This window comes from Anser cygnoides, chromosome 3, assembly GCF_040182565.1.
Source record: "Anser cygnoides isolate HZ-2024a breed goose chromosome 3, Taihu_goose_T2T_genome, whole genome shotgun sequence".
Taxonomy (NCBI): Eukaryota; Metazoa; Chordata; class Aves; order Anseriformes; family Anatidae; genus Anser; species Anser cygnoides.
Genome location: NC_089875.1, coordinates 69571562 through 69599298, shown reverse-complemented (window position 1 = coordinate 69599298; position 27737 = coordinate 69571562). Strand labels below are relative to the sequence as shown.

At 40.9% G+C, this 27737-nt stretch overlaps 2 protein-coding genes and 1 long non-coding RNA gene across 7 annotated transcripts in view; 1 reads left to right on the top strand and 2 right to left on the bottom strand.

Annotated features, from left to right (window-relative positions):
* Nucleotides 1-11819, top strand: part of DCBLD1 (discoidin, CUB and LCCL domain containing 1) — a 48772-nt gene extending 36953 nt beyond the window's left edge. The window contains exons 9-16 of one of the 4 annotated variants that reach the window (XM_048065523.2): nt 266-396; nt 2184-2331; nt 2421-2537; nt 4035-4125; nt 5154-5203; nt 6753-6872; nt 7088-7132; nt 9419-11819. In XM_048065523.2, coding sequence (XP_047921480.2) covers nt 266-396; nt 2184-2331; nt 2421-2537; nt 4035-4125; nt 5154-5203; nt 6753-6872; nt 7088-7132; nt 9419-9936 — 1220 coding nt within the window. In that variant the 3' untranslated portion in view covers nt 9937-11819. The remainder of the gene's footprint in view (nt 1-265; nt 397-2183; nt 2332-2420; nt 2538-4034; nt 4126-5153; nt 5204-6752; nt 6873-7087; nt 7133-9418) is intronic. The other 3 variants (XR_010830405.1, XM_048065525.2, XM_066994380.1) reach the window with 3 other exon arrangements.
* On the bottom strand, nt 10761-14075 carry LOC125182961 (uncharacterized). Its single transcript, XR_007163863.2, has 2 exons — nt 12412-14075; nt 10761-11617 (listed from the first exon to the last, which is right to left on the bottom strand). It is a non-coding gene; the product is annotated as an uncharacterized lncRNA (long non-coding RNA).
* A 7619-nt stretch (nt 14076-21694) lies between these two features.
* The window catches only part of GOPC (golgi associated PDZ and coiled-coil motif containing), a 28615-nt gene continuing 22572 nt past the window's right edge, over nt 21695-27737 (bottom strand). For both annotated transcript variants that reach the window (XM_066994379.1, XM_048065535.2), the window contains 4 exons: nt 27425-27520; nt 26455-26619; nt 25622-25802; nt 21695-25133 (listed from right to left, as the gene is read on the bottom strand). In XM_066994379.1, the coding sequence (XP_066850480.1) occupies nt 25015-25133; nt 25622-25802; nt 26455-26619; nt 27425-27520 (561 nt within the window). In that variant the 3' untranslated portion in view covers nt 21695-25014. The remainder of the gene's footprint in view (nt 25134-25621; nt 25803-26454; nt 26620-27424; nt 27521-27737) is intronic.

Here is a 27737-nt window from a genome sequence, read left to right as displayed (position 1 = left end):
GACAAACAATTACCATTTTTGGAGTCATTAACTTAGGTTCTGTTTAAAGCTGTTTTTTGAAATTCACAGTTCAGTGATGATTTCCATTCTTGCCCCAACTTTTAAACTCAGTGACAACCCTTGAATTCCAAACATAGTCTGAAAAGTAAATTAAGGCTTTGAAGGCAAAGGTCTCTGCATTGGTTTTTCTTGTGTGTTTGCATTTGAAAATCTTCCTTTGAGAAGGAAACCTAACTTGAAAATGTCTTCTGCATTCTGTTACTAGGAATTAAAACCACTGGTTCTGGATCCACTACACTGAATTTTAACTTTTATGTAAAGACATTTATAATGAACTACAAAAATAACAACTCGAAATGGAGAACTTACAAAGGAATTCTAAGCAATGAAGAAAAGGTAAGAGAAATTGGGAAAAGCACAGAGAAAAAATGTATATGCTGCCTTGACATTGAAAGACAGCCTTTCACTGTCAAGAAAGATTAGGAGTTTCAAACTTGTCTGGACTTGGACAGCCTTCACCAGAGTAATTTACAGCTACAGAGTAGATAGTGAGCTTGTTGAAACAAGGAATCTATCCAGGGCTTGCTGGAGTTATGAGATATACATACAGAGGCATGTGAGTGTGTGTAGTATTTTTATTTTTAAAAAAGTGTAATTGAAGCTGTACAAGAGGCTATTTGGACAAGTATTTAGCTCAGCTCAGCAGTTGTACTGCATCAGCAAAGCTGAGATTCAGCTTCAGATGCACCAGGATGGTGCAAAACAAAACACGGAAAAGCAAAACAGCCGGCACGGGGAGAAGCACAGCTCTGCTGGTGGAGCTGCACCTGCAGACTGAGCTTCTCTTCAGGTAGTGTTGGGGACTGCCCCACTTCCTACCCCCCACAGGCATGACTCTTCTGACAAAAGTCTGTAGGAACCAATGTAACCGCACTTAAAATAAATGCTCATAAACCAAAAAAAACTGTACACACAACAGCTGTCAGACTCTGAATATCAACAATGAACTGATAAAAGCAGTGCAACTGGCTCCTGCAAGCAGTGGGTGTGCTGCACAAGTTGGTATGCAAACACGTTTCTGTGAAAAATTCATGTTCCAAAAGCCCCTCTGCTCCCCCATTTCCAGATCTTCACTAATCCTTTCTGGAGGAGCTCAGCTTTTTCCAGGGTAAGGCTTTACCTGGTCCTCAGTCTTGACTGTAGTTTTTAGAAACTTGTGAGACCTGTGAGAACAGGTGACATTTCCAATATCTTTGGTGAGATTTCCAATAGCTCTGATTTTCTTCACTTGTACAGAAAGGAATGTCACTGCACAATGTTAATTGGCTTAAGATTTTTTAAGTGATAAATGTTAAACTTAGGGGATGTTGGCCCCAAAAGTGAAAAGTCAACCTAGTAACAGGTGAATTTTGTGAAGGCTAGCCATTTAAAATCTGCTGTTTTGCAGTTTTCCACTGTTAATTGTTATTTACAAATAAAATTATGAAAGTATTATTATATATGATGTGTTTCAGCTACGGAGCATGACAAAACCTGTCTCATCTGAACCTTGTGTGGCCTGCTGTCTTATCTAAGATATGCTGAGCTTGCTTCCCTATCTGATCAGGCTCTTAAATTCTCATAGGCCATGCCGAAACATCTCCAAGAACTAATTTTGCAAGGGCTACTGTTCTGTATGCAGGCTGAACTGATCCTGGGAAACATTGTATAAGTACAGAAAGAAAGAGATACAGCAACATAGTTAATAGTCAGTCTTCAATCTTGGTACAGAAAGCTGAGGAATTTACTAAAATATCTAAATATATTTCACTTTAAATAAATAAATACTTTGGCTGGGTTATTTTTCTTTTTATATTTGTATCCCCCATTGCCCAAGGAAGGGCACTGCAGTGCTATTAAATAAAAAATGATAGCATTATACCAGCATACATTAACTAGAAATTACACAGAATTGAAAAGAATGATAATCTTTCTTCCGCAAGTTAATAGGAAAATGTGATCATCTGTCAGAACTAAAAAGACTTCTTTTTTTCACAGCTCCCATTTCCAAAAGTCTTGTGGCTACACCCCAGATGATCGATATATTTGGTTTTGGATAATGAAAATGATTGAAGGTGGAAGTCAGGAGCACTTTTGAGAGACGTTTAAAACACAGCAAATAACCTACTTGCATTTTGTTGCAGATATTCCAAGGCAACTCCAATTCTGGCGACATCGTACGTAATAATTTCATCCCCCCGATAGTGGCCCGCTACGTGAGGATCATCCCTCAGACTTGGAACCAACGCATAGCACTGAAGCTTGAGCTGATCGGCTGTCGAATAATGCAAGGTATGGGGTAAGCAGTGCTTCCCAGGCACAGTGCCCCAAAAGCGTGCTGTGCTACTGCAACACAACTGGTCCTCTGCTCTCTGTTGCAGTGAACAGTTCATTTACGCATTCAATGTGGCAAAAAACAAGTCAGAGCACCGAAACCTCCCTTGGAAAAGAAGACAGAACTGTTACAGAGCCCATCCCATCAGAAGAAACCAATTTAGGTAATGCTACCCATCACTACGTTTTCTCTGCGATACATCATGTCTTCATCCCAGCCTGAGTAAACTTTAAACTTTCTCACAAATCAAAACTTTTACTTTCCCTTCAGACTTTTTAAAAGATTAACTACTGAGAGAATAGGGAGGAGCATGGCTTGTTTTTGTCTTGAGGCACAGAAAGAAATTGAAAGCCTTAATTTCCTTGATGTGGGAAATATCAGGCTTTCTTTTCCCTGTCATGTTGGTTATTTGCCGTGCTTGGTAGGCTCAGTGGACTATGCTGAGCACTCATTAGCGTTTTTGGAGGAGCTCTCGTCTTCTTCACTCTCTTCCTCTATTTTCTAATTTTTGTAACATACGAGACAGTGGTCTCACAAAAGTGTTACCTTAACTCCTCCCAGATCAACCATAACTCCTCCCACAGCAGGTCCCCAGCACCAAGCACCGTACAGTAGTGCACAATTGTGTAATTGAACATTTTTTCATAATGCTTATGTTCATGGGTCTCAGACAAGCTACATTCTCATACCTCTCCCTCAGTGCCTTAATTTGCAATCTTTATCCATTAACGTTGTGGAGGTAGTTCCTTAGATCTTAATAAAGCAAACAAATAAAATTTGTTGTTTAGACTACCTGGTGGATCTGTAGCCAGGCAGGAATTGAGACCCACCACACCAAACGCTGCTACCTGTTAGGTAGCTGATGGTTGTAGTGCTGTCTCTGTGAACAAACTGGTTGCAAGAAGTGATCACCGCAAGAAAAAAGATTTGAAACTTCATTTCTCTTGCCAAGAAAAAGCTCAGTTCATCTGTGCAGTGGTATGGGTAAACTGTATCCATCTTCACTGGAAAAGAGATCTTTAGAGCTTTTATCTGCTAAATTGTAAATACCCTGTGGACATGTGCACTGCCTTATTCTCAAAGCCTTGTAAGTGTCTGCAGGAATAGCGAAATGCACACTCCTGACACAAAAGCCACCCCACAGATAATTCCCAAATCCCTGCTCTAAACCATTTTTGTTTAACACGAGCAAAACATTTTTCCCTAGCTCCAGTCTTGGAAATCTTTGAACTATTTTGACTGAAATGTTTCAACCAGTTCAGCAGGAGCCAGATACTTGGCATAGAAAATTGCAGCTTTATTTAGCAGCTTCATAAGCAACTGAAAACAGCGTTGCTGTAAGGGGCCTTTTAAAAAAGTTACTTAGCATGTAATAAGAAAGAGCTGCTCTTTGTAAGGATGTGTATAGATAGTAAACCAAGTGTCAGCCTTGAGAAATGCATTTAACTCTTCTGCCTCAGCACTGTTCCACATATGTACATGGCAACTGAGGATGGCCGAGGAGCAGTTTTGCAGTTTTATGATATTACATCTTCATGCCCTCTCGCAAGGAGCATTCCTGCAAGATTATCTGCCTTTTGCTGTATTCTGTGCAGTAAAAAATATCTAGCTTCAGAGTAATTTGCCTTTTTAACTTTTATCCATTTATTTCTTCATGCAGGCTTAAAGCTTACAGCTATAATTGTCCCAATCCTCATAGTGCTGTGTCTGTTCCTGTTCTCTGGAATTTGTATCTGTGCAGCCCTACGAAAGTAAGATACTGTCTTTTGTCATTGGAGGTATTTGTGGCTACCTAGCTGATGCTTCCAACTACATGCCCTCTTTCCAGAGCCTCTTTACCAGGAAACTGGAAATTGATATCTTTTGGAAGTCTTCCTTCCAAACAGAACTCACGCTGTGTCTCTGTAAATTGTACTTCTCAATCAGCCCCCAGTCAGACGAAACCAAAGGTGAACTAGATCACAACTGCACCCCCCAATTTACAGTCAATGCAACTGGCTGGTCCCTTCAGCCTACGTATACCCACAAGTGCTAAGATGTAGTGAAGTCAAAGATGGAACAGTTTGCACACCAAACCAGAGAAAAAAATCAGTAAGGGGAACGTTAGAGCTATCTGAAGCATTTTCCCTCATTTCTCTCCTGTTGTGTTTCTGCTTCCTGGTCACTGAGGGCACTTAACCGTGCAGGCTGAAATTGCAGCCGATCTATAAGGAGTTGCACACATACACTGAGATAAGCAGATAAAACTAAGCCACTTCATTTCACAAGTCAGCGGATTGGAAGAAGCATTGCTAGCTTTGGGTCCCACTAGCTGTCCTTTCCTACAAACCTGCCTTCGAATGCAGAACAGGGAAATGCATCTGTCAGCAGGTAGGGATTTGGAAGTATAAGCAAAGCTCCAGCGATGCTGCTTCCTCCCTAGCAGCACTCAGCTCTGCCCTGAATTTCCAGTAAAATCTACAAACTAGTCAAAGAATTCAGAAGAGCAGACCCCAAATATAACCTAGAGTGACAGATAAGGACATGCACACATCAGCTCAACGAGTGCCAGACAGAAGGAACTTGAACAGCAGCACTCAGGACGTACATACAGATGGGGAAATAACTGAGCGTCAAAATCCTGGTTTGCATGCCTTGCAGTCTAATAAACGCCATCCTCCAGAAACTAAAAGCGAACAGTTGTTCTCAGCTGCTAAACACAGATTCTCTGCTGAAGCAAAGGAGTGAAGATGAAATGCTGTGAGTGCAGAAGTTTATAAATGCTTTCCTCTTCTCGCAGGCAAGAAGCCAAAGGACTTTCTTATGGATTTTCCAATGCTCAGAAATCAGGTTAGTGGAGAATGGTGAGCTTTGCCCTGTTCTGTCGTGTCTGCCGGGCCAATGGGAAGGGTTTTATGCAATTACACGTGAAATGCTTCTCAAAGAACAGCCACGTTTCCTCATTCAAATTCACTATTTCATACGAGGGAAATGGCAAGCGATAGTCCCACTTGTGTCATCCTAGCACAGTGCCCAGAGAAACAATGTAATTTGGTTTCTATGACAGAAAGGCAATTAGCAAAAGATCTATTATACAAAGCGCATAAATTAGCATATAAGAGTGCTCCCAGGTGCCCTCCCTTTCCTTCCCTCCTCCAAAACACCTATTTTGCAGAAAATTGCTACTTTCCTCTTTTTCCCCACAGCAGAGGGGATTGCTGTTCTCCAAGAGAGCAAGGGCTAATAAATTTTTTATGGCTTTAGTGTTTCCATCTTGCTGCCCTCCCTGACTGGGACTGTATTTCTGAAGCCTATCAAAACTGGTCTGTACTTCACATGTAAAATCAGAGCAGAAGATTGGCTTGAGGACTCTGCTTTAGGAGATGCCTGCAAAACCCTGGTGAAGTAACATACTTTGCCTTGCTCAGTTATGCTTTCTAGGGCAGGGTCTCTTCTCAGCCTGGAAGTTGGGGTTTAGCTGTTTTTCCTGGTGGGCCAACTCTGCAGAGGAATATCCTTCTGAATCTTAGCTTTCCATAAAAAAAAGAAACCACTAAGCCATTCGCATGTCTCTTGACACATTTCTTGCAACAGCTCAGCTCCAAAATTTCATCCCTCGGCAGGTGCTGACGACAGGAAAAGGGACTCTGTTACCCATTTCAGCTCACCCTCATTAGAAAATTAATTTGTACTTAACATCATATTTGCTAATATGATTTTTCAAGGTCACATCATAATCCTTTCTCACTTGCTAATGAGGACAAATCCCATGAAATTGAAGATAGCCTCTTACCCACTCAGTTCATTTGTAGAGTATGTGCTCCGTAAATCAAGCTCCTAAACACTGTGAACCAGGCTTGGGACTTAAGAAGCTGGGAGCTGACCCCACCTCTCCATAAACCTCACATCACCTCCATAAACCTCACGTTACAGGCACCAGGCAAGGAACTGACACTGTGGATGTTCTCTCTTCTGCCTCACGAGGACGTTGTGAGAACAAATTAATTGATAGGTGCAGGTGATGAGATATCAAGTAAACAGAAGCTATACCATGCTACTGAGGGAAAAAAAAAAAGTCAAGCATTATTTTTACTACATAAATGATGCAGCTGTTTAAAGCTTGTATTTTATTGATACACCTTGTTAAGATATAAATATAGGCACCTACAGAGTTTAAGCCCTTCTTGACAAGAAAGACAAATGAGAAAAATCCTCTACATAGCTTAATTTTTACTTGAAAATCTCAGCTGATAATTCACTTTCTCACCCTCCAAATTTAGGGGACTTTTTTTTTTTTTTTGACAGCAATGAGTACAACAACAATTTAACTTTCTGATAAGCCTTCTGATTTTAAGCATTTAACTTCCTGATGTCTTCTATTTTTATTTCTTTATCACAGGTTGTTGGAAACAAATCAAGCAGCCCTTCACCCGACATCAGTCGACTGAATTTACCATTAGCTATAGTAATGAGAAGGAGACACCGCAAAAACTAGATCTGGTCACAAGTGACATGGCAGGTAACAGTTGCTCCCCCTCTGATACACTCACTTTATTTTGCACACAGAGCAGCTAACAAGGAGCGACAGACCAGCAATATTAGAAGCTCCAATTTCCACAAAAGCTGAGGCCAAGGAACAGATTTATCTCTTTTTATCCCAGACGTATAGTGAAGCAGCACTGGGGGGGGAACACCAGCTGAAACTTCTCTTTTATAGGATTTTTCTTCTTGTAGGTATTGGCAAAAAAATCCCTCACTCTGAAATACTTACAATTCAAGGTAAGCGTGGAAGGCACTCAGGCAGAGATGCAGTGCAAGAGTGTGCCTAGGATAGAGTAGTTTGCTGACTAATTTCTATGTTTCTGCTTAAACTCAAACATCTCTGGCAGCGGTATAAAATATAATGCCTCTTGCTGCTGATCAAATAGAAAAATTGCTTAGTTGGTTTGTGGTGGGATTTCATGCCCAGCTGGACGTCGTGCTGAGATCTGCGTGCAGTGGTCCTGGTGCCTGAACTATTTTGCAGATGAGGCCTCCTGAAGTAGCAGTGGGTAGATGAGAGAGCAGAAAAGAACACCACAGTGCTCCTCTCCTGTTCTGCCTTGGCTCCAGGTCACTCAGGTCACTGTCTGGATAGAGCAGATCCCTGCATCAGTACTATTTGTATCCCAAACGGGTGGGTTTTTAACTCATCCTCTTAGCACATCTTATCCCTGACTGTTTTTCTCTGTCTGGAAAGGCTAGACCAACCAGCCATTTTATGATAGCAGTCATCAGCAATCTTCCTTAAAAATTAATTTTCTGTTTCCAGCCTTCAGACATTAGGAATTTCTGAGGATTTCTCCAATGTGTTTCTCAGAGAGAAATGCATTAAAAGAAAAAAAAAAAAAGAAAAAAAAAAGGAATGATCATTGTAATTCCATATGGTGCTACCCCTGGATATCTGTCAAAGACAGTTTGAGTGCTTTACAGAAACTTTCAATATAAATATGCAGAGACCTAAAAAGCAGTTTTATTTCATGAAGGAAAGGGTGTGAGCAAAGGTTCCTTATAACTCATGGTTATCCAGCTACCCTGGCTGTGTGCAGGGAGCCTCTGCTCTCCCCAGCCTTTCCTCCTGCAGTGTGAAAATTCATACCTCTCCTTCTGTCCTGACAGCTCCCAACGCTTTGCATTTCACCTACAGCCTCCTTAAAAATAAGAAACATGAAATAAAAACTGTGAGCACAGCCCAGAAATGTGCAGCAAATGCTATTTCCTAATTAAATTGCAGAGGGCATGCAAAACTTGCATGTAGGGCACCATCCCACATGAAATTCTTCCCCTCGAAATTCCCTGCTGTTTGCTGCTTCTCATGGCAGCCCAGAGCAAGTGGGGACGCTTCTTGCTGAGCGAGTGAGATTACTCAGAGTAGCAGCAGCAATGCTGGCGAGAGCTGCATCACTTAGTGACATATCCTAACACCTTCACCCTACATGCTGAAGTTTGGGAAGTAGCCAGGAACTGCCAGAAAAATCTTTCACAGGACATATGGGATTGCATTTGACGCTCATGTCAGATGAACTATGATGCCAAAACAGAAACTGAGCTAACTTTCTTCACGCCTGCGCCAAAATACAATACTTTATCAGTGTCACTTACTGGAGCTGTTCAGGCCACCGTATCTATCAGGAAGCAATTTTCACTAGCACCAAAGTGAAAAAGTTAGAAGGTTGAATTTCCTCGTGACAATTTTCCGTGATGTTTTGAAAACCCGGTTAGCTCAGATCTCTCTCCTACACGGCAGCCTGGTATCCTCTTTGACGAGAGGTGTGAATATGCACTTCACGAGGAGGCTGCATTCCCTGGATCTCACTTCGTGCTCCTGCTCAGGTCCTTTCCCCGTGGCCAGTGCAGGTCTGCCCCCTCGGTGGGGTTAACCATCCCCTCGGTGGGGTTAACCATCCCGTTCCCCCGGCCGCGCCGCTCCTGCTGCTCGCCTTATGGCTTGCCCCCCTCGTGCGCACGCTTCAGCTCTGATCTGACTTCACACATTTCACACTTCCCTTGACTCTCTTGGCTGCCATTCCGCCTAACTTTATCTTCCCTGTCAGTCAGCTACTGTGAGATTCCTTTTAAATAGAGCCGGCACTTGCGCTCGTTAAGAATCCTCCAGGCATCTTAATTATTCCCAAAGTGGAACGAACGCTTGCTTTGAGAACTTCTCCTTCGTGGAACTTCGTGCAATGTCCTCTCTCTGGCTTGCTGGTGATATTTTGTTAACTTCTGTCTTTTTTTAGGGTTTTGGAGTATACTCCAGAAACGATGATAATGTGTTTGGGGGGGTAGGTGGGGAAAGGCAGGCAGGGAGCGAGGCAAGGGCTGGCAGATTGAAGCTCCTCTGCAGAGCAGCTTCTGCCAAGCTCTGCAGTGCTTGGGCTCTGAAGGTGATTACAGAGACAGACCTGGGGCACCGTTTCCTCACATCTCTGATAATCACAGATTCAATATAATAACCATTTTCTGCCATCTACTACGTAAAATAATCCACCTATGTACTATTGAGCAGCTCATACTTCTTTTTAGATTATCAGCAGCCTCTCATGATTGGAACTGGAACAGTAACACGGAAAGGATCTACTTTCAGACCCATGGACACTGAAGAGGAGGGAAGAAGGGGGAGTGCAGAGTTTGAAAGCCACTACCACTGTCCGCTCAGAGCTAACCGGCACGAATACGCGCTGCCCCTGACCAGCCAAGAACCTGAATACGCCACCCCGATCATAGAGCGGCACATCACCAGAGAAAATAACTTCCCCTCTGAAAACGGATACAACGTACCTGTAATCTCGTCACAGAAGCATTCCCTCGCTGCCGGCAGTTTCTCTAGCTCATGCAAAACCGATACAAGGAACGGAGACTATCAGACACCCCAGAGTGTAATAAACTATGATAAACCCAAAGTTAACAGTATTCTGACCTCCGTGAGCTACAGTACGGACTACCAGAAACCTCAGACGAATTCACTAGGGAGCGAGGGTTACTCAACCCCCAGAGACTGCCTAAAACCAATAAGCCAGACAGCAATGACAGCTCTCTTGTGATGTGCTGAGCAAGAGAGACGTGGTGCACAGGAATGTCGCTGCACAGCTTCCGAAGTGAAAACAGAGTTTTAAAGGATTCTGCTGTGGAAGGCAGAAGGCAAACAAACCCTGTGTACATAATATTGCAGTCTTGCTGGGTTCTGACATCTGAAGAAAGCATATGCTGTTTATCACTGTTTATAGCAAGAGAGATGTTATCAGTGAAGACTGTATATCTTATTTTCTGTAACTGATCTCAGTGCTCCGTTTGCAATGTGTGCAATTTGTACATAGCTTTTATTTAAGGAGAATTTCTTAAGTTTCCTTTTCACCTGTGGAATTGAAAGTAGAAAAAAAAACATTACTGCAGAAATGCCTGTTTAAGAAAAAAAAAAAACTCTTTCTCCCTCTATTTTATATGCGGTTGTACTGACAGCTGTATATGGTGTATCTTAAGGTTGTGTATCTTAAGGATGTTGTATCTTAAGGTTGTGGTGCTTCAGTTTCTTTCCTATGAAAACTGAAGATAGGGCATCACTATAGTTCTTCCTGGGAGTGTAGAAGTAAAACTACTTGAAGCATGAAGTGCACAAGAGAAGGCAGCTGAGCATTTAAATATCATGTTCAATCTCACCTGCCCAGCTGCTTTTTAGCAGCAGTTGTTAGATGCTTGAATTTGATCTAGTATATGAGCTGAGCCTAACTTGCTATTCATGTCAAAAACAGGTAGAAAAGTGGAACCAGCATTGGATTCAAGCCATGGTGATCACTTTGCAGACACATCTGCAATTAAAAAAAAAATATATCAACACCTGCCAATATGTTTTTTCAAGAAATGTGTGTGGAAACAAAATGTGAATTTACAGCTAAGAATTAAATCCTGTTCAAGCCCTAGCTGATGCTGTTGCTGCTAAACTATAAGGAAACTCATTCCTTCACACAAAGCAGCATAGCTTCTGAACTCTTAATTACTCCACTGGGTATTTTTCTGTCTTACAAATTTAGTGTAACATTTCCATTTGAAATATTTAGTCAAAGTAAAACACAGCGTGTGTATGGCTTACTGTTGCATTTAAATTTGCAAGACAGCAGATCGGCACAGTTGTTTTCAAATAGTTTTTCTTTTGCAGCAGATGTTATCATGAATTCTGTTTTTGGACAAACTTGAAAAAGCTTGGGGATGGGTGCAATGTATTGCACAGTAGTTGGCTCCTCTTTCAGCAGAGGCGTCATTGAAGCTAAACAGCTTCAGTGGTGACTGGGACCACCCGCTGCCCTTCTACTTGCAGCACTTGGAGCCTTACCTTAACTTCGAAAGTGTGTCCTAAAATATCAAGAAGTGATATACTTCTGGGAAGGAAAAATGGTGCTATATTTAAGGCACTGGGCTGGGAAATTAGACCACTAAAACATGAGCTCTAGGAAAGTCACCGTTTCAAGGCCCTCTGTTTTCTTACGTGTAAACGGGATTGTTTGCAAAGGATGCAGCAAAGATTTGCTGTTTGCTCGTAAAGTGCTTTCAGATCGGGGGATGGAAAGTGCTGTAAGAATACAGAACAGCTGTAGTGACACTGCATACAAATCTTGCTAACTCAAGCCATATCTGACCTTAAGAAAAGCTCTTAGTGGGTTCTTCATGTATGCTTGTTTCGTGGCCTCAGTGGTGCAGTTCTGTCACGCCGATGCACAGTGCATGCAATTCCTGTGCAAAGAAGAAAGAGTCGAGCTAACCTTGTAGTCCTCCTGTGTTCACTGTCAATACAGTTTCTGTGAAATGTATAAAACACCTCAGGTTCTGAAGCGAAGCAGCAGCAGCCTGTTTGTTAGACCGAGCTGGGCGGTGTTGTTTACCTTCTGTTGTTTACATGTCTATGTAAATAAAGCACACTGGTATTTGTAAATCAGTCACACAGGCCTGGTACTTAACTTGGTGACTTTATCATCACTGCACACCCACTCTTGTCACATATCCTGCAGGGTGAGAAATAAGTGTTCCTTACTCCCTGCAAAAGTGCCAGTTGCGAGGCTGCAATTTACGTTCTCAGTATGACAGGCTAAAAAAAGATTATCTCGGTGCCCCATTTAGCCTGGCTTCTCTGTCCATAATCTCTAGAGAAGAAGCGCCCACGAACAAACTTCTGCGCCCAACCCTGCTGCTGGAAGCACATAACTGAGGAGAGGATGAGGATGCCCCCCCAGTGAGCCTGTAACCAATACTCCACCCACACAGCTAATTAGCCTGACTTGTCACTTCACAAACAAGCAGAGCTCAGTAATCAGAGCTATTCCCCACCTAATGAGGCACCAAGATAATGCAGCAGCGCATCAGCAGCAGGCAATCGATGCCATGGCTTGTATTATAATAACCTTTTGGCATGCCTCAGCCACGTGTTCTGCATCTGCGGCATGCTACAAGTGTCATACTGTCATTCTCCCCCTCAGCCTGGGAGACAGTTTTTGGTGACCCTAGCAGCAGATATGCACATAATTTCCTACCTGTGTAGTCTGTCCATTCTGATGTGGTGGAGATACTAAACCCTGATGTAGGAAGGAAAGGCACTGCCCGAATCTCCCAGCAGTGGTGGCTCGTCCTCATGCTCCGCCTCAGAATGGCTCCTCCGGCTTGTCCGCCTCAGCCTGTTTTCACAGCCAAAACCAGCTGCAGGTATAACACAGTCAGACTTAGCAAACGCCACATGATTAAAAATCTTCCTTCCACAACGAAGGTTAGAGCAGGCCCTGTTTCAAAACATTAACACGGTAGGAAGGGCTGCATTTGCACTGGGTCTCCCTCCAATGTCGCTAGAGATTGTGGCAGAGCAGAGTCTAGCCTCTTTATGAGACTGACCATCTGGTTAACGGAGACTTTCAGCAAGTGATTCAGTACCAAACTCCTTTCCTGAGCAGGTGCTCCCAGTAGGCTGGAACAGTAAAACCATGCCAGAGTTCACAAGAAGGTTAAATATTAACTGGTCACAGCCCTAAGGGTCTACCTGTTCCAGTCGCCGTTGATAGCAAGCCTCTGACTGTGCTATGAACAGGGTCACACATTGTCACTGCTTGTCTCTAACTGAAGGAACCGAAGAAAGATTCCTGAGGTAAGGAAGTGCAAAAGATGGTGACTTAAATTAAAAAAGACCCACCACCACCACCCCCAAAGAAAAAAATAAATCAATAAAAATTCTGCAAACACCACAACAAATACACAAATGTGTATGTAGCCTACATGCCCGCATCTCAGGAGCATTGGGACCACTGAACTAACTGTGGTGACCCCAGCACCAGCCCTCACAGCTGTGTGCTCGTGAGGGAGGGATCCCTGCTTCGTTCTTAAAAAACAAAAACCACGAGGTTGGATCCCAGCCATTACAAGCAGGTCGTGAATCCCACAGCTTGTCTGCAGTACTGGCCTGGCTGAACCTCAGTAAGACTGAGTTTTAATACAGACTTCCTTCAGATTATCCCAATAATTGACCATCATTCGGCAGCTCCCCACTCTGCGCAGATATCTGTGGTGGCCAGGCTGAGGCACAAACTTTCCCTGCACAGGACGGGAATGTCAGGCCGCAGGCCCCACGACAGGAGCAGACACCTGACTGATTAAGTGCTTGGTGGGTCACCGTCATTGACAGGTATGATTTGTTTTTCTGTGGTGCTGGAGACTTCTCTCCCGTGCAGGTGTATGACGCGGATTACTCTGCCCTCCCCAGTGCCACCCTGTCATTGCCAGGCTTTTGGGACACGCCAGCTGAGCTGCTGCAGGACGCTTCTCTACTGCTTGGGAGGAAAATGGGCTTGTGGCCACGCAGCAGACGGGAGAAGGCAGCAGAGGCCTTACAGTGCTCAGATGATCTACCTAACCTGCAGCTGCAGCGCAGAGCAAGCCAGGTGCCCAGCGTCAGTAAGCGGCAGAGCCCATGCCTCTGGAGAGGTGATAAGGGAGCCCCCGGGCCATCGCTGTTGTGACCCGCCCACAGGCAGCCTCCATTTTGTGTCTCTAACACAGGTGGCGACTCCTGCTGCCATCCGGCATGAGACCTCACTCACCCAGTACCTCTGAAGAATCTAAAAACCACAGCAAAGAAGTGCAATTGCCATAACAAATTACACTATTTGCACTAAGTTACACTAATACCTTTTGACCTTAAAACAGTAGTGTTGCGTTGCGGCAACGCCTTCAAAACTGTGCATGAAAAGTCAACACCGAGGTACTTTATAAACATTAAACAAAATGTAATTATTTGTCTGTGTCCTGGCTTTTGCCAAAGCCAGACAGGTTTTTTTTGTTTGTTTGTTTGTGCTAGGTTGTTTTTGTCAAAGCCAGTAGTTTCTCTCCATGCAGCTCAAATTCATTTCAGTGGGGGTGAGTAACAAAAAGCAATTACCTCTGAACAAGAGGTTTGTGACCTCTAAGAAATGAGCCAGAGGTCTCACAGAAGTCCTGCAGGGTCAAGCATCTACTGAAAAACATGTAAAAGTCCATCAGTGTTCTTCCATTAATCATCTCTCCAAACCAGGTTAGGTTTGGTCAGTGAGTGTGTGTCCAAACAGTTCCCTTTAGCCTGCAATCAGTCTGGACTGTAGGAATGACAAGGTCATGTTGCTGCATTCCTTTTTTCTATATTTTCCATAATAGTAAGTCCATTCTGCTCTCTTCTTTCCAATGTCAGTGATGATGTAAGCCTGTACTGACCTCCAACCCCCTCTGCAATAGTACAGCATGGGGTAAATGAGCAGAATTTATCTTTTCATTTGAACCTCGTCAGTACTGTTGAACCTGACACCTATACCAAAAAATACCCTGCCATAGCTGCGTGGGGTTAACAAGACAAACAACACTATAAAGGAGCAGTGGCAATGCCTATGAATTACTGAAGACTGAATAAGTTTCAAGGAGCATGCTTATTTAAAGGGAAGGTGCCATTACTGCACGATAACTTTGAAACTCAAAATAGAAGCCATTCCTGATAACTTCCTTTTTTTTTTTTTATTTTTTTGAAGCCCCTTGGTACAGTCCTACCAGCTACAAAGGGCATACAAGAAGGGGTCAAAGTGTTTCTAAACTAGATAAAGACAAGAGGAGAGACATCCTTAGTTGGGGAAAACTCATGTTGTAAATGATAAGGAGGACGCCTAACATCTGCCTTTCTGTGTTATCTCATTGTATAGTCTGGACATGAGAATTTGGAGGATTTTCATTCAAATTTCACCATATTTGTTTAGGCTTGGCATCACGTTAAGTCCTGAAAAAGTAAGTCCTGAAAAACATCCTCCATTTACTGTATGCAGAGGTTATTCAGTAAGCTGTTGTCTCGGGCTGAGTTGATTTATTATTTATTTAGCCACTAGCAACACCGCTACCAAGAGTCCACGTGACATCCAAGAGATTATCAACCCACTTACTTTTATACAGACAGAGGTATCCGAAAGAGAAATTCAGGAAGGAGACAACTTGATTAAGTTACAGCACAACATCATTTTTCAGCATAACCAAAAATATAAGCCCACGTAGGTGACACACTACTGTAATTAAGGCTCCCATGTCCTGACCACTATCCAGAACTGACCTCAGGAATCCATAATTTTGGGTAGATACAAACTTTTTAACAGACCTGATTGGAAAAGCTCCTTTAAAGATCTGCATTATCTGCCCACCTGAAGATGAACAATAACTCTGAATATCCAGCATATATCAGACTCCTATTGTGAGTCTGAGCTAGTAAAAGAAGTGAGAAAATCTGCAAAATAACAAGTTACTCAGACTGCAAAGTTCTCTCAATTGGATCAGATATTAACAGACAATAATAGACCATAAAAAAAAACACGCTTTTTCTCTAGTAGGTAGACAAGAAATAATGCCAAAGTTCTAGCCATCAAAGAAATACTAGCAACAATTTAACACAAACAATACAGAAACATCCAGCAGTGGCTGAAGCCTGACGCACTACAGGGAGCTTATCAGAAGTCTCCCAAAGAGCTACATGAGGAGTGACAGCAGAGAAGATGGTGACACTGGCCATAAAAGAAGGGGACAATAGGCTGTAGAGGACAACAGGCTGTAGAAAGACAGCAAGTTACATTAGCCACTACCAAGCCATTGGTCTGAACAATTTGATGCCTTGGGCACATACGAGAACCTTCAGCCTTCCCAAATGTATTTTGCACGTCTAAGCTTCTGTGGCCCAGGCAACCCATTCCACAGATGGACAAACTGAGACAGATAGATATGCTGCCACTTGTCCAGAGCTGTATCAACTAATCAAACCCACCCAAAAACTTAAAGGTCCTTGAGAACACCAATCACAAACCTGTTAGAAGCTCTCTGTCATGCAGGGAGAGAAGACATAGGTGATAAAGCCTAAGACGCGCTAGCAGACCTTACATGAAGAGGCGGCTTTTCTTCACATCTATGGCTAAGCTTTTTATCCTTAAGTGACACCATCTGCTCTGACTGACAGTTTTATAAAATTTGAATCTGGCGACCTGGATGAAGTAGGCCTGTAACATGGAAACATTAGAGTCATACATGGATGTAAAAAAGTTGTGGACAGCTCTTACTTTCTCTTCAGTATGTACTTAAGTGCATACGGCACTGTGTCACAAAAGACAGGACACATCCTTTTTGACACTTGCAACACAAAGCCACTGATAATTTTGGTAACAATGCTGCCATAACTTTTCTATTATCTTACACATGCCTGGGATATGGCATCATAAAGATACCCCTTTAGAGTCCGTAGTTCATAGTTAACTTTCCAACAGATTAAGTCACACTTTATCCCCCCTGATTATAGTACAGTCACTTCACTATATAAGGACCAGCATCAAGGACATAAATATTTTATGCAAAAGAACATTTGGCTGATAAGTTCACTGATCACCTGGTTAATGACAGACATGTTTGGGAACTGCTCTACCATTTGGCGGTCGCTGGAAAGCAACAGTGGTAGAGAAAACATGATGGGTGGGTCAGTGTGAACAGATCTCTCTTTTCCTGACCAAAACAAACAAACAAAAGAAAACAACCTTCAGTCTGAAACTAGACAAGAGCAAAATGTAATGTTCTTCTCCCTTTTTTTGCTTCTCCTCATTGCCAAATCTCAACACGTTTGGACGTGATGGGCAGCTTCTGTCCCAGCAAAGGTGCCAGGAACGTGACGAGGCTGGTTGCACACCATGATTGAAAGGCACTGGCAAAGTGGAGGCAGGAGAGTCTACAGACCGACCCAATAAGTCATTTTGGGTTTTATCAGTGCTCTTGGCCTCTTCTTTTGGAGATGTTTAATCCACCCACAAACACGGAACAAAACTTTCACTGCTTGCATGTGTGCTTGTAAGAAAGCACTCGTTTTTAAAGTAGTAGGTGGAGATATTTAAGCAGTCTTTAACAAATCATGAATCCAGAGCTATATGAAATTATAATTTCGTGTGTGTGTGTATTCAAGTTTGCTTGTACGTATACTGCACAGATGTAGAGAACAATGTTTACTGTAAGTTGTGTCGCCTGAAAAGCGCTTGCAACAGGATGCTAGCTAGACTGGATGTTTGCTCTTTTAAGAGTAAACGTTACTAGAAATAGTATAAAGAACAACAATTATAAAATAAATAAATACATAAATAAATACAATTTTGAAGTTTTTCTTTTTTTAAAAAAAAAAATCTCTTTCTCCCAGTCTCGTGAATGCTGACGATTTGAAGGAAGCTGCTGCCCTCTTCTGGTTCTAAATAAAAGTGCAAATACTTAGCACTAAGAACGTGTAGGATTCTGGTCACAAATTAGAATTACCAAGTAATAGACAAGTTTTGATTTTGACAACAGCATAAAACTGAGGTAGCCCAAACTACACTTTCATATTTAATTAGAGAACTCAAGACAACTACTTTAAGTTACTGTGAGACTTAACAGTCTTGCCAATATAGAAATGGCACAAAGCTGTGCAAAGGGAGGTTCAGACAGGACATTAAGGAAAATTTCTTTACTGTGAGGGTGGTTAAACACTGCAGCAGGCTTCCTGGAGAGGTGTTTGATGCCCCGTGCCTGTCAGTGTTCAAGAGGCATTTGAGAGGGGTTTGGACAATGCCCTCAATAGCATGCTGTAACTTTTGGTTAGCCCTGAAGCGGTCCGACAGTTGGGACTTAATCTTTGTAGGTCCCCTCCAACTGAATTATTCCATTCCATGTGTTTGTGCCTTTCATTTTAAAATAAAATCAGTTTCAAAGTTAGCAACGGGTTACCTGGATCCAGATTAATCACCTTAAGAGCACAATGAATTTGAAAAATTTCTGCTAGCTCCCTGAGTTTTCTTATGACACCTCACTTCCATTGTGAGTTTGACAGGTCAGGTGCTAACAAAATAGGCAAAAAGAAAGATCAAATCAATAGGAAACTCTTCAGTAACACTCATTTGGCAACTATACAAAAACCCCCATCTACCAGAGCAGCATCCTTCTATAAAAAGTCCAGTCACCAGCTTCAAACCCAAAGTTGCCAATGCCCAGCAGCTGAGGTGCATTGAAGTGTTTAAGCCATAACTCCAACCAGGAAACCTTTCATAAAGGGATATACACAACCACGAATAATATAAATGAAACACTGCGGGGAATTGGTGGTGCCTTTGCAGAGGTAGCCCAAAGGCTCTGCTCTCATAACAGGATCAGTATGGACAACCCACAGCAGCACTGCAAAACAAGCGTCAAAACAGAGAACACAACAGCTTGCACACTTGCAGCCAGCATCTAATGCTTAAACAGGAGTTGAAGCTACCAAGATCACCAAAATGAAAAAGAGACAACCAACCAATATAATGAGCATATAAAATCTAATGAGGAGCCTGATGCGTAACATCTCACAAGTCATCTTAGTACTTACTCCTTGTGTCAGTAGAACAAAACGAGCACATCCTGTTCTGATGAAAGACACCACTTAAGAACTAAACAAATTCATCACATACAGCTTCACAGTCTAAAGACTCCTCAGAAACATTCCCCAGGAGATCACAGAGTGGTTTAAGTTGGCAGGGACCTCTGGAGCCCGTCTGGCCCAAGCCCCAGCACAAGCAGGGCCACCTAGAGCGGGATGCCCAGGACCACGTCCAGGTGGCTGTTGAAGGTCTCCGAGGAGGGAGCCTCCACGGCCTCGCTGGGCAACCTGTTCCAGCGAGGCTGTCACAGCAGACATGCTGCAGTGTAAGATGCAACTCCTCTGTGTCCATACTTATCCACTCCAGAGATGTCACCTTTTTCACCCAGCCTGGAAACAGACCCACACAAAATCAGAAACTGCAGGAGACTGGCACCTCCTTTGGTCACAAGGCTAAACCAGGAAAAACCTGGCATGAAACCCAGAACACAGAAAGAAAATCACCTGCCATTAGCAAATGGAAGACCAACAGGAGCACACTCCCCATGGGTTGTTCCAAGAGGGATTAACTGGGACATCCCATTTCTTGTTGGAAGGAAAAGCATTCGGAGCAAACGTTTCCAGAAGCATAAGCCCAGTGAACAGGGTAATTATCTACTCTGGATCAGCAGCCTGAACATTAATCCTTTCATTCCCCAAATAAAATGATGATAAACGCTTGGACAATACCAAATATCATTAAATTGTCATTCTGCTCCATTCCATTTTACAGAAGTGTTATTCTTTCAAGTACTGAGATACTCGATGGGAAATTTGAGATTTAATCAAGAGGAGTTTTGTTAACAACGTGAAGACTTAACTGAAAAATTACCAGGTGTCTCCCAAGCCTCCCTGATTTCTGGCATTTTCTTATGGGTAATCACAACATGTCTGTGAATGTCTGTAGTTTAGCTTTGCTTGTTTTTACACCCTCCTGTTCGAGTCTGAGCCATGGAAAACCAGTCAGCAGAGAGCTGATGGCTACGCAACTGGTGAAGGGAAACGCTAGGGAGATGGATCAGGCTGTAGTTCACAGCTTGCTGCCAGCAAAGATTAAGAGCAATGCTTTTGCAATTCAGAAAGGAAACAAAGAAATAGGAAGTGCCAAAAACTGTTTGAGGGAGACATGATCACAATCTTCAGTGGAAAGTTAAAAGCAAAAACCTGCTGCAGAGAGTTTGAGCTTCTTGGGCACAGCTGTGCAAAAACATGCCTCAGCAGAAGGCTGACAAATAGACACCAGATAGTTTCAACAGCCGATTGAGTTAGATGCTTGTAACAAAAGTAGTGTGTGAAAAACTTACCCAAGTGACTTAAGTTTTCCATTAAAAATGAAAAACTCTTGGAAAATATTGCTTAGCCTTACTCATCCATTTGGCCTCAAAGCCCTGTTTATAACCAGTGCAGCATAGGTGTGGGCATCAGGAGCAGACATCAAATTACTTCACCAGGGGTACACAAGCAAATAAGACAAGGCTACTCAAGCACATGAAGGAACAACTGCCTTGATCAGAACAAAGAAAAAAAAAAAGTTGAGCATTTTCCCTTCAAAGACAGTAAAAAGTTTGCCCCTTCTTAGTGCCTGGGTTCCACTCGAACCACAGAACATCCAGTTTCAGAAGAACTGGAAAACACATCACACTGGAAAAGACACAGCCTGAACAAAAGGTAAGTTTGAAATAGTTTAGGGAATTTTATTTTCAAGTCATTGGGCTGAGGTTCTAGCCAGCAAAAACTTAATTTATACTCCTATCTTGAGTCAGGATGTGTTCCTCTTCTGTCACGTATGGATCTCTGGAAGACAGAATAACGCAGAGGACCTGTTCACTGCAGTCTCAGGCAGCAGCAAGGTCATTCAGCTGGGCACTCAGCCACCAAGACATTTTGAACAGTCTTCCTTCACCCCAGCTGGCATAAAAATATTTTTACTCCTCTTTCCATGTGTTTCCATCTTCGTTCATAGTGACCTCTAATCCTCTTCTTGCTTTATTACGCCTCAGCAACGTTAAGTTTTCTCTCCTTTCCCCTGTTCCTTACGTCTACCTGTCACCCATACCTAAACCCTTTAAAAATTAGAGGTTAAAAAACTAAGTATTACAGTTCTAGCTCTCACCAATTGTGCATTACCCATCTTTTCATCCAAGATGACTCAGACTTGTCTACTGAGATGGTTCCTACCGCTATGGTCTCTCTATTTACACATTCTCAATACATCTGTAAGTACTGCCATAATTACACTCTCACCGCAACTACCATACCATTATCTGTTATTTGAGTTCTCTGTTTGGTCTCCAGCTCTGGATGAACTTGCTTCTTTAAGGCAGGAAGACCACTAAGTACAGGTGAGAGATTATTAAAAAAAATCTTAACACAAACCAGACTTCTTAATCTGAGCAAAAAGATTTTAATACCAGGACTAAGAACAAATGTTTTGTAACTTCGGTAAAAAAAAGAAACAAACAACCCACACACAGAATACGCCTATTACTCCTAATGCAGAGCAAATTAAAAGGAAAAAAAAAAAAAAGGCAGTTTCCACAATTTTACCCAAATGACTTAATCCTTTGACGGGTTTGGGACTTTGTAGCTTTTAGCCACAGGCTACAGAATATTTATGGTATTTTTATACAGCCAGAGTAACACTGCAAATTTTGCATTTTCTTTTACTGAAAAGCATTCAGCAGGAAATGCTTCTCAAGTAAAAGGTTCTTGAGACATGTCCTATAACTCTCACTCTTAAAATGTAATTTGTTATTAACCATTGCTGGCCAAGACCAGATTAGTGTCAAACTTCACATTATGCAGTTTTTTTTCCCCTCATTTGTCAACTTTTTGCCTGCGTGTGGATTACGTGCTTAACAAAAAGATCACACACAGGGTTAGGTATCTATGTTTTATATATAAAAACAGAAGAAAATGAAATATTCTGAATTCGGTACAGAAGTCACTGAAACGCAGAAGAATATTTACAGGCTAATAAAAATATATTCAGCTTAGCTGGATAGAATACATTTGTTGTGAAATGTTATACCTCCTAAAGGAATGAGAGTAATCATGTATGGATGTTTGGACACATACAATACTTGTATTTCATTTAATATAACTGTTGATTAACATATATTGAGATGGATACAAACCACCTTCATTGCCACAAACACACTTCTACAAAGAAATACTACATATGGTCTTTGATCAGAATTAAATTTATTGCCATTAAGCACTTTCCTTAACTTGCATGCTCTTAATTAACATTGGTCCCATACGCCAACAAGCACTGTCTACCTTTAGCTTAAAATACAGTTGTCTCAATCAAGTTTTTTTTTTTTTAATAGGCAAGGAATTATCTACTAAAAACTTGCACCGTTCTCTTTAGAATATTATTTTATTTTTGAAGTAAAAATATATATACACACACACCAGTAAACTGTTTTACACTTTAAAAAATAAAAATGAAGTCTGAATACTGACTTGCCTCGGAAATTCTTCCGAGTCTAATTCATTCAACCTCTGGGAATCAGCAACCTTCCAGTTTCTGACAAAGGAGGAAATACACATTTGTCCATTGAATCTGGAAATCTCAACTTGCAAAACTTTTCTCAGTTTAAATATTAATCTCAAAGCATCTCAGTATGACTACAGTAAATCAGTATGTTAAATCTGCTGGTAGGAAGTGTGGAGTACAGCCATGCTGTAGTGTCTGAGCAAAGTCTTCCCATTCAGGGCTTTCTAAACAAAGATTATAAAAACTGCAGGGAAGGAAGTACAGTGATAATTTACTGCTACCTGATTTGTCTACTCCTAGTCATCTTCCTCGGCAATTGTTCCTTCTGTTGATCTCATATACAGGTCAAAAATAGACAAGGTAACAGAGAAAGGATCCAGCAACTTCCAGACGATACAGAAAAGCGCATAGCATCATAAGAAACAGGTGGGCAAGGAATGTCAGGAAAGTAACTCCAGAAACATTCTCCCACTTCAGGCTGAAACAGATCAAAAGACTAAGTGGAAAATGAGGCATGCCAGGAAGTGAGAACAAATAAATAAAAAATGTAATCTTTCCCTCAGATACATGGAAACTGTACAGGCAAATTATTTTTTAAGTTATCAGACTAGTTGGACCAGCCTCATTTCCTAAAACCGCATCAAAATTTCATACAGATATGATCTTCAAAGACAAGATCACTACTTGGCTTTGAACTATCCTCAGAACATCCCAGGCCACAGACGGTTTCAAAGTTCACTCTACTTACTGTGGGATGCACTTACTCAGTGCACCTACTAACTGTGGGAAAAACAGAAACCTGGATGCAGAGTTATGGCAGTGGATTTATCTGCTAATATGTAGCCAACGTGTCCTAAAATTTCTGAAGCTTCAAAGAAAGAAACATGTCTGGGGACCTGTTTCTTCTTTACAGGGATTTATTTTTAAATACTAGTTTCTGTGTGCTGAAAACTGTACAACTTTGACTATTCTAAAAGCCTTTACCAATATGCCATATGACAAGGACTGTTACAAAAAACGAACCAAATAATGTAATTCCACTGAGTGAATGGAACTCATGCATACACGCACACAAAACGATCCTGTAAATAGCAAAGTTAGGGGATTTATAAATAGCAAAATCTTCGAATAAAGTATATACATTTTTATGATTTTTCTATAAACATATATATAGTGCTCCTAGGAGAAACAAGTAACTGTGTTCTACATCACAATTTTGAATGTAAAATTAATTGATATTACTCTAAAGGCCTTTGAGTTTTTTTCCTATATATGTCTGTCCTACACACTAACACTTGCAAAGATGCCTTCTCACATAAGCTCCACTCTCAAAGTGCAAACTCTTTTCACGTGACAGTTCAACAGCCTGAAGAGCAGTTAACAGGAAAGCTGCCTTTGCAGGCTGAAACAATAAATGTGATCACAATGCAAAAGTTTGCATATGGAGAGTGTTGCACTTAAAGATCTCCAAGTTCAGTTCTTGTATATCTACAGATACACAAGAGTATAAGAAACTGGTCAAGAAGCCATGCTCGACATTCCCATCTGCAACCATGCCACAAACCTTTAGATGTACACCAATTAAAAGCTATTTTGAGATACACTGCTCTTACAAAAGGAATAATGTTTTGTTTCAACAATAAGACAATTACAGGTTAATACAACTGCCAAAATTAACAGATAGGGCCAGACACTGTATGATTGTGAGTACTTCCTATAAAGCACTGTGCACTTTACTTTCACTTCTTTAAAGATTATTTTAATGTGAAATGAGTATGTCCAGTACTTATTAAAAACACTGAGCATTTCCTAAATTCAAGCCAATAATGACCAACTCAGACAACTCCACATGGGCAGAAACCACATCCATTCAAGAATGTATGCTAAATTGATGATGCTTGGGAAAAAAATGCCAAAGGGCACACAACTGTGAGCACTTTTTAAGGAAATTTTGCTTGTAAAACCCTGTAATATTCTGTCTAAATACTTTTAGAGCAAGTTTAATTTGGCAGTGAATTAATTAAAACAATAATGCCAAAAATCTCACCCATAAAATTATCATGGGCTGAAGGATCACGATTAACAAGTACTCCACTGTCCAATTATGGTTTTGATGGTCTTTGCTCAAGTAAAATCTGTTTTTTTTGCTACTCTCAGAAAACGATTTTTTTTGTTTGTTTTTGAAGTTACAGCTCAAAAATCCCAAGTGGAAAACTCAGGTATGCAACAGTAGAATTCCCACCCCACACACCTTCTCGAGTCAAAGCTTGTTTCACAACAGACTGAACCTTGTTCTCCCTTTAAAACGGTTTCAAATGAAGATGGCCACATCTTATTCTCCTTCCTCGGGGACATCAATGAGATTAAAAGTTGAAGGTATTGAGGTTATCATTTTTAGAAATCCCATGCTTTGGTACTTATTATTAAAAGGAAATTCATTTAACATGCCATGTGTTAAGTAACTATTGTGTGTCACGCAAAAGACAGTTTTCCACATTTAGAATTGCTCACAATGAAGCCCTGAGGTAACTGCCTTTTATCCAGGCAACAGTAATACAGGTCCCTTTGACTTTTAATCTTCCTTTTACAACCTACACTTGTATATGCAACTTGGAACAGTCACTATTGATTATCAATTGTTCCCAAAGATGGGATCTGTCCAGTTGTGGTTTTTTTTTTGTTTGTTTGTTTGTTTTTTTAGGATAAAGACTCAGCAGAACGGCTTAATTTGGGTGCAGCATCTTCTAACGGAGCTTCAACTGAATTCCTCAGGTCTCCATTTTCATGTCCATCAATACCTGGTTTCTTATCAAACACTGCAAGTTAAAAAAAAATACATTTAAGGAAGAGAACAAGTCTTAGGAATCACAGATTAGTAAGATTTATTTCAGAAACTGGAAAGTTTACTGAAATATTTACTAAAAATACGAGCTTATAAGCTTTTGTTAAAACACAGTATGACAAGAAAACAGGAACTATTTCTACATGCCTCTGATCTAAAAAAGCATACTCAAAGTCACCAACAAAATAATGGCTTAAGGGGAATTAACTACTCCTAAAGCAGAGTTGTGAAAAGATATGAATAATTGGGAAAAGATGATCAGAAAAAAAAACCAGCAGAAATTCTATTTAAGTAAAACAGACCAACGAGTAAGGGACCAACCAATAGAGCTGAAAACCTACTAGCAGGTCAACTGAATTAAAAGAAGTTTAATTTTACAATATAAAAACAGTGTTTTCCAGAAACTGGTTTGTATAGTGAGACTTCAGAGTTAAATTGCATAACGCTTTTTAGAAAGTTTACCTTGTGAGGGTTTGACATCCACAATTGCTTCTTTCCTATTAGAACCTGAATTCGCACCTTCTTCCAATTCCTCAAGATATAAACGATAGCGGTGTCCACTCTCATCCTCATATTCTACATTTTCATCATCTGAATCAACTTCTGGAGCAACATACACTACTTCAAATTCAATCTCTCCTCTCTAGAATGTAATCAAAATTACAAATTTACTTACTAATACACCACTACATAACGGGTTTACAAAAATGAGCTGGATTACTTAAACAAGTAGATTTTACTGAACAGTTGTGCTGAATATTTTGGGCATGTACCTGAATTAAGCTTTAATGATTAAAGAAATGCAGCTCTACACCTAAGATTTACCAAAGTTACCTGAATTTTTCATTATGTACCAGTGCATTTAAACAGTAAATTCTTTAAACAGGAACTAAGAGCAAGCTTTCTCACAAATTTAAACCTACAAATTGTCTGAAAATGGGAAGCAATGCAGCAAGATGATTCTAGACCACAAAGCGCATCAGAAACATTGTTTAGCTGCAGCTAAACTCATAAAAGCGTAAAACAGGCATCACTATTTCCCGATAACAAGATTTCCATTAGCCTTACTGGAGGATCATCGGTCACTAGAGGTTTAACTCAATCAGTACTGACCCAGCCTTTTTCTCCTAGACTGCAAGACACAAGAGGATTCAGTGTAAGGTGACAGAGCTTTAGGAATCACTGTAGGTTTGCATAATACTTTGCTTGACTGAAAACATTAAATCCAAGGTAAATCAGTAGGCAGAACAAAGGAAGCACATAAATGTGCCTGTGGATAACAGGCCCCCACTGACCTGTTGGGAAAGGATAGTTACAGCTTCTTTATGTTTGGCATCTCTTAGATTAACTCCATTCACTGCCAGAATGGCATCACCAACATGCAGTCCTCCACATCGATCAGCAGGTTGTCCAGGATGGATTTCAGAGATCAGTATTGGAACACCATGCTCCTTCCCACCCTATGGGAAAAGTGGATTTTAATTACCTGAAATGTACGTAAGCATAAAATCAGCATTCCAACAGTTGCTCTTACAGTGCTTATTTCATCTTTTATTATAGAACATTAAAAAGCATACTCTGGACAAAAAGAATGCTTAAGATGATGGTATGAGATGCTTCTCTTAATTCTTCTCCCCGAAAAAGAATGGCCTGATTTCAAATACATACTCAGAGTAAAAGGAGACTGTTCTGAATAATAATAAAATTATTTTAGATCACAGACAAGCTCAAGACAACATCAAAACCTCATTAAAAACCAGACGCCATATTGACTTGCAAGAAAAAAAAACCAGTATTTAGAATAAAAGAGTATTAGTCTGAATTTTCAAAGTTTGGTGTAAAAAGTTAACACGGCTTTTGTTAGGTGTGAAATGCCAGTAACAAAACAAGAAAAAAAACACAAAACTATCCTATAATTACAACAGCTAAGCTTTGTAAGTTAGTTCTCAGACTGTTTCTGCTCTTCTACAGACTTATGATACTAGAAATTCATTACTGGCTAATCTGCTATAGGGCCCAAACCCTAAACATGAGTTGAAACCGTAAGTTTTACATAAACTAGCAGTTGACAACCTCAAAATCTATCAAAATGAGTTGTATTCTTTAAGTCATATAATTATACCTATGAATTTACATAATGCAGCCCTATTCTTTCTCTTTTGTTACATTCTAACAATACACTTACTGTTCCAAATATTTTACAAAGTACAAATACAAATTTAAATTGCTTCTCGTGTGCCATAGAAAATAAATGCAAGCATTTACTGTGATTGAAATTCCTAGTCCTTCATGGTCTTCTTTAACGAGCAAAACTTTTCGGATTGGACCAACACCTTGACTCTTCTTTAAGGCATCTGGATCCTAGTTTGATAAAAAATACATACATACTGTAAGTATAGATGTGATGCATTCTTTTTGTTAGTTTGTTTTTAATTGTAGAAAGACAGTGTATCGGCAGCAAAGTTTTAGATTAGCTCCATGCAGGCAGGACAAACTTACAGTGCCCCTTTACAGACAATGAAATCAGAAAAGGTTTCTCACTATGCATTCCTGACAAGAACAATTATTTCAATTATTT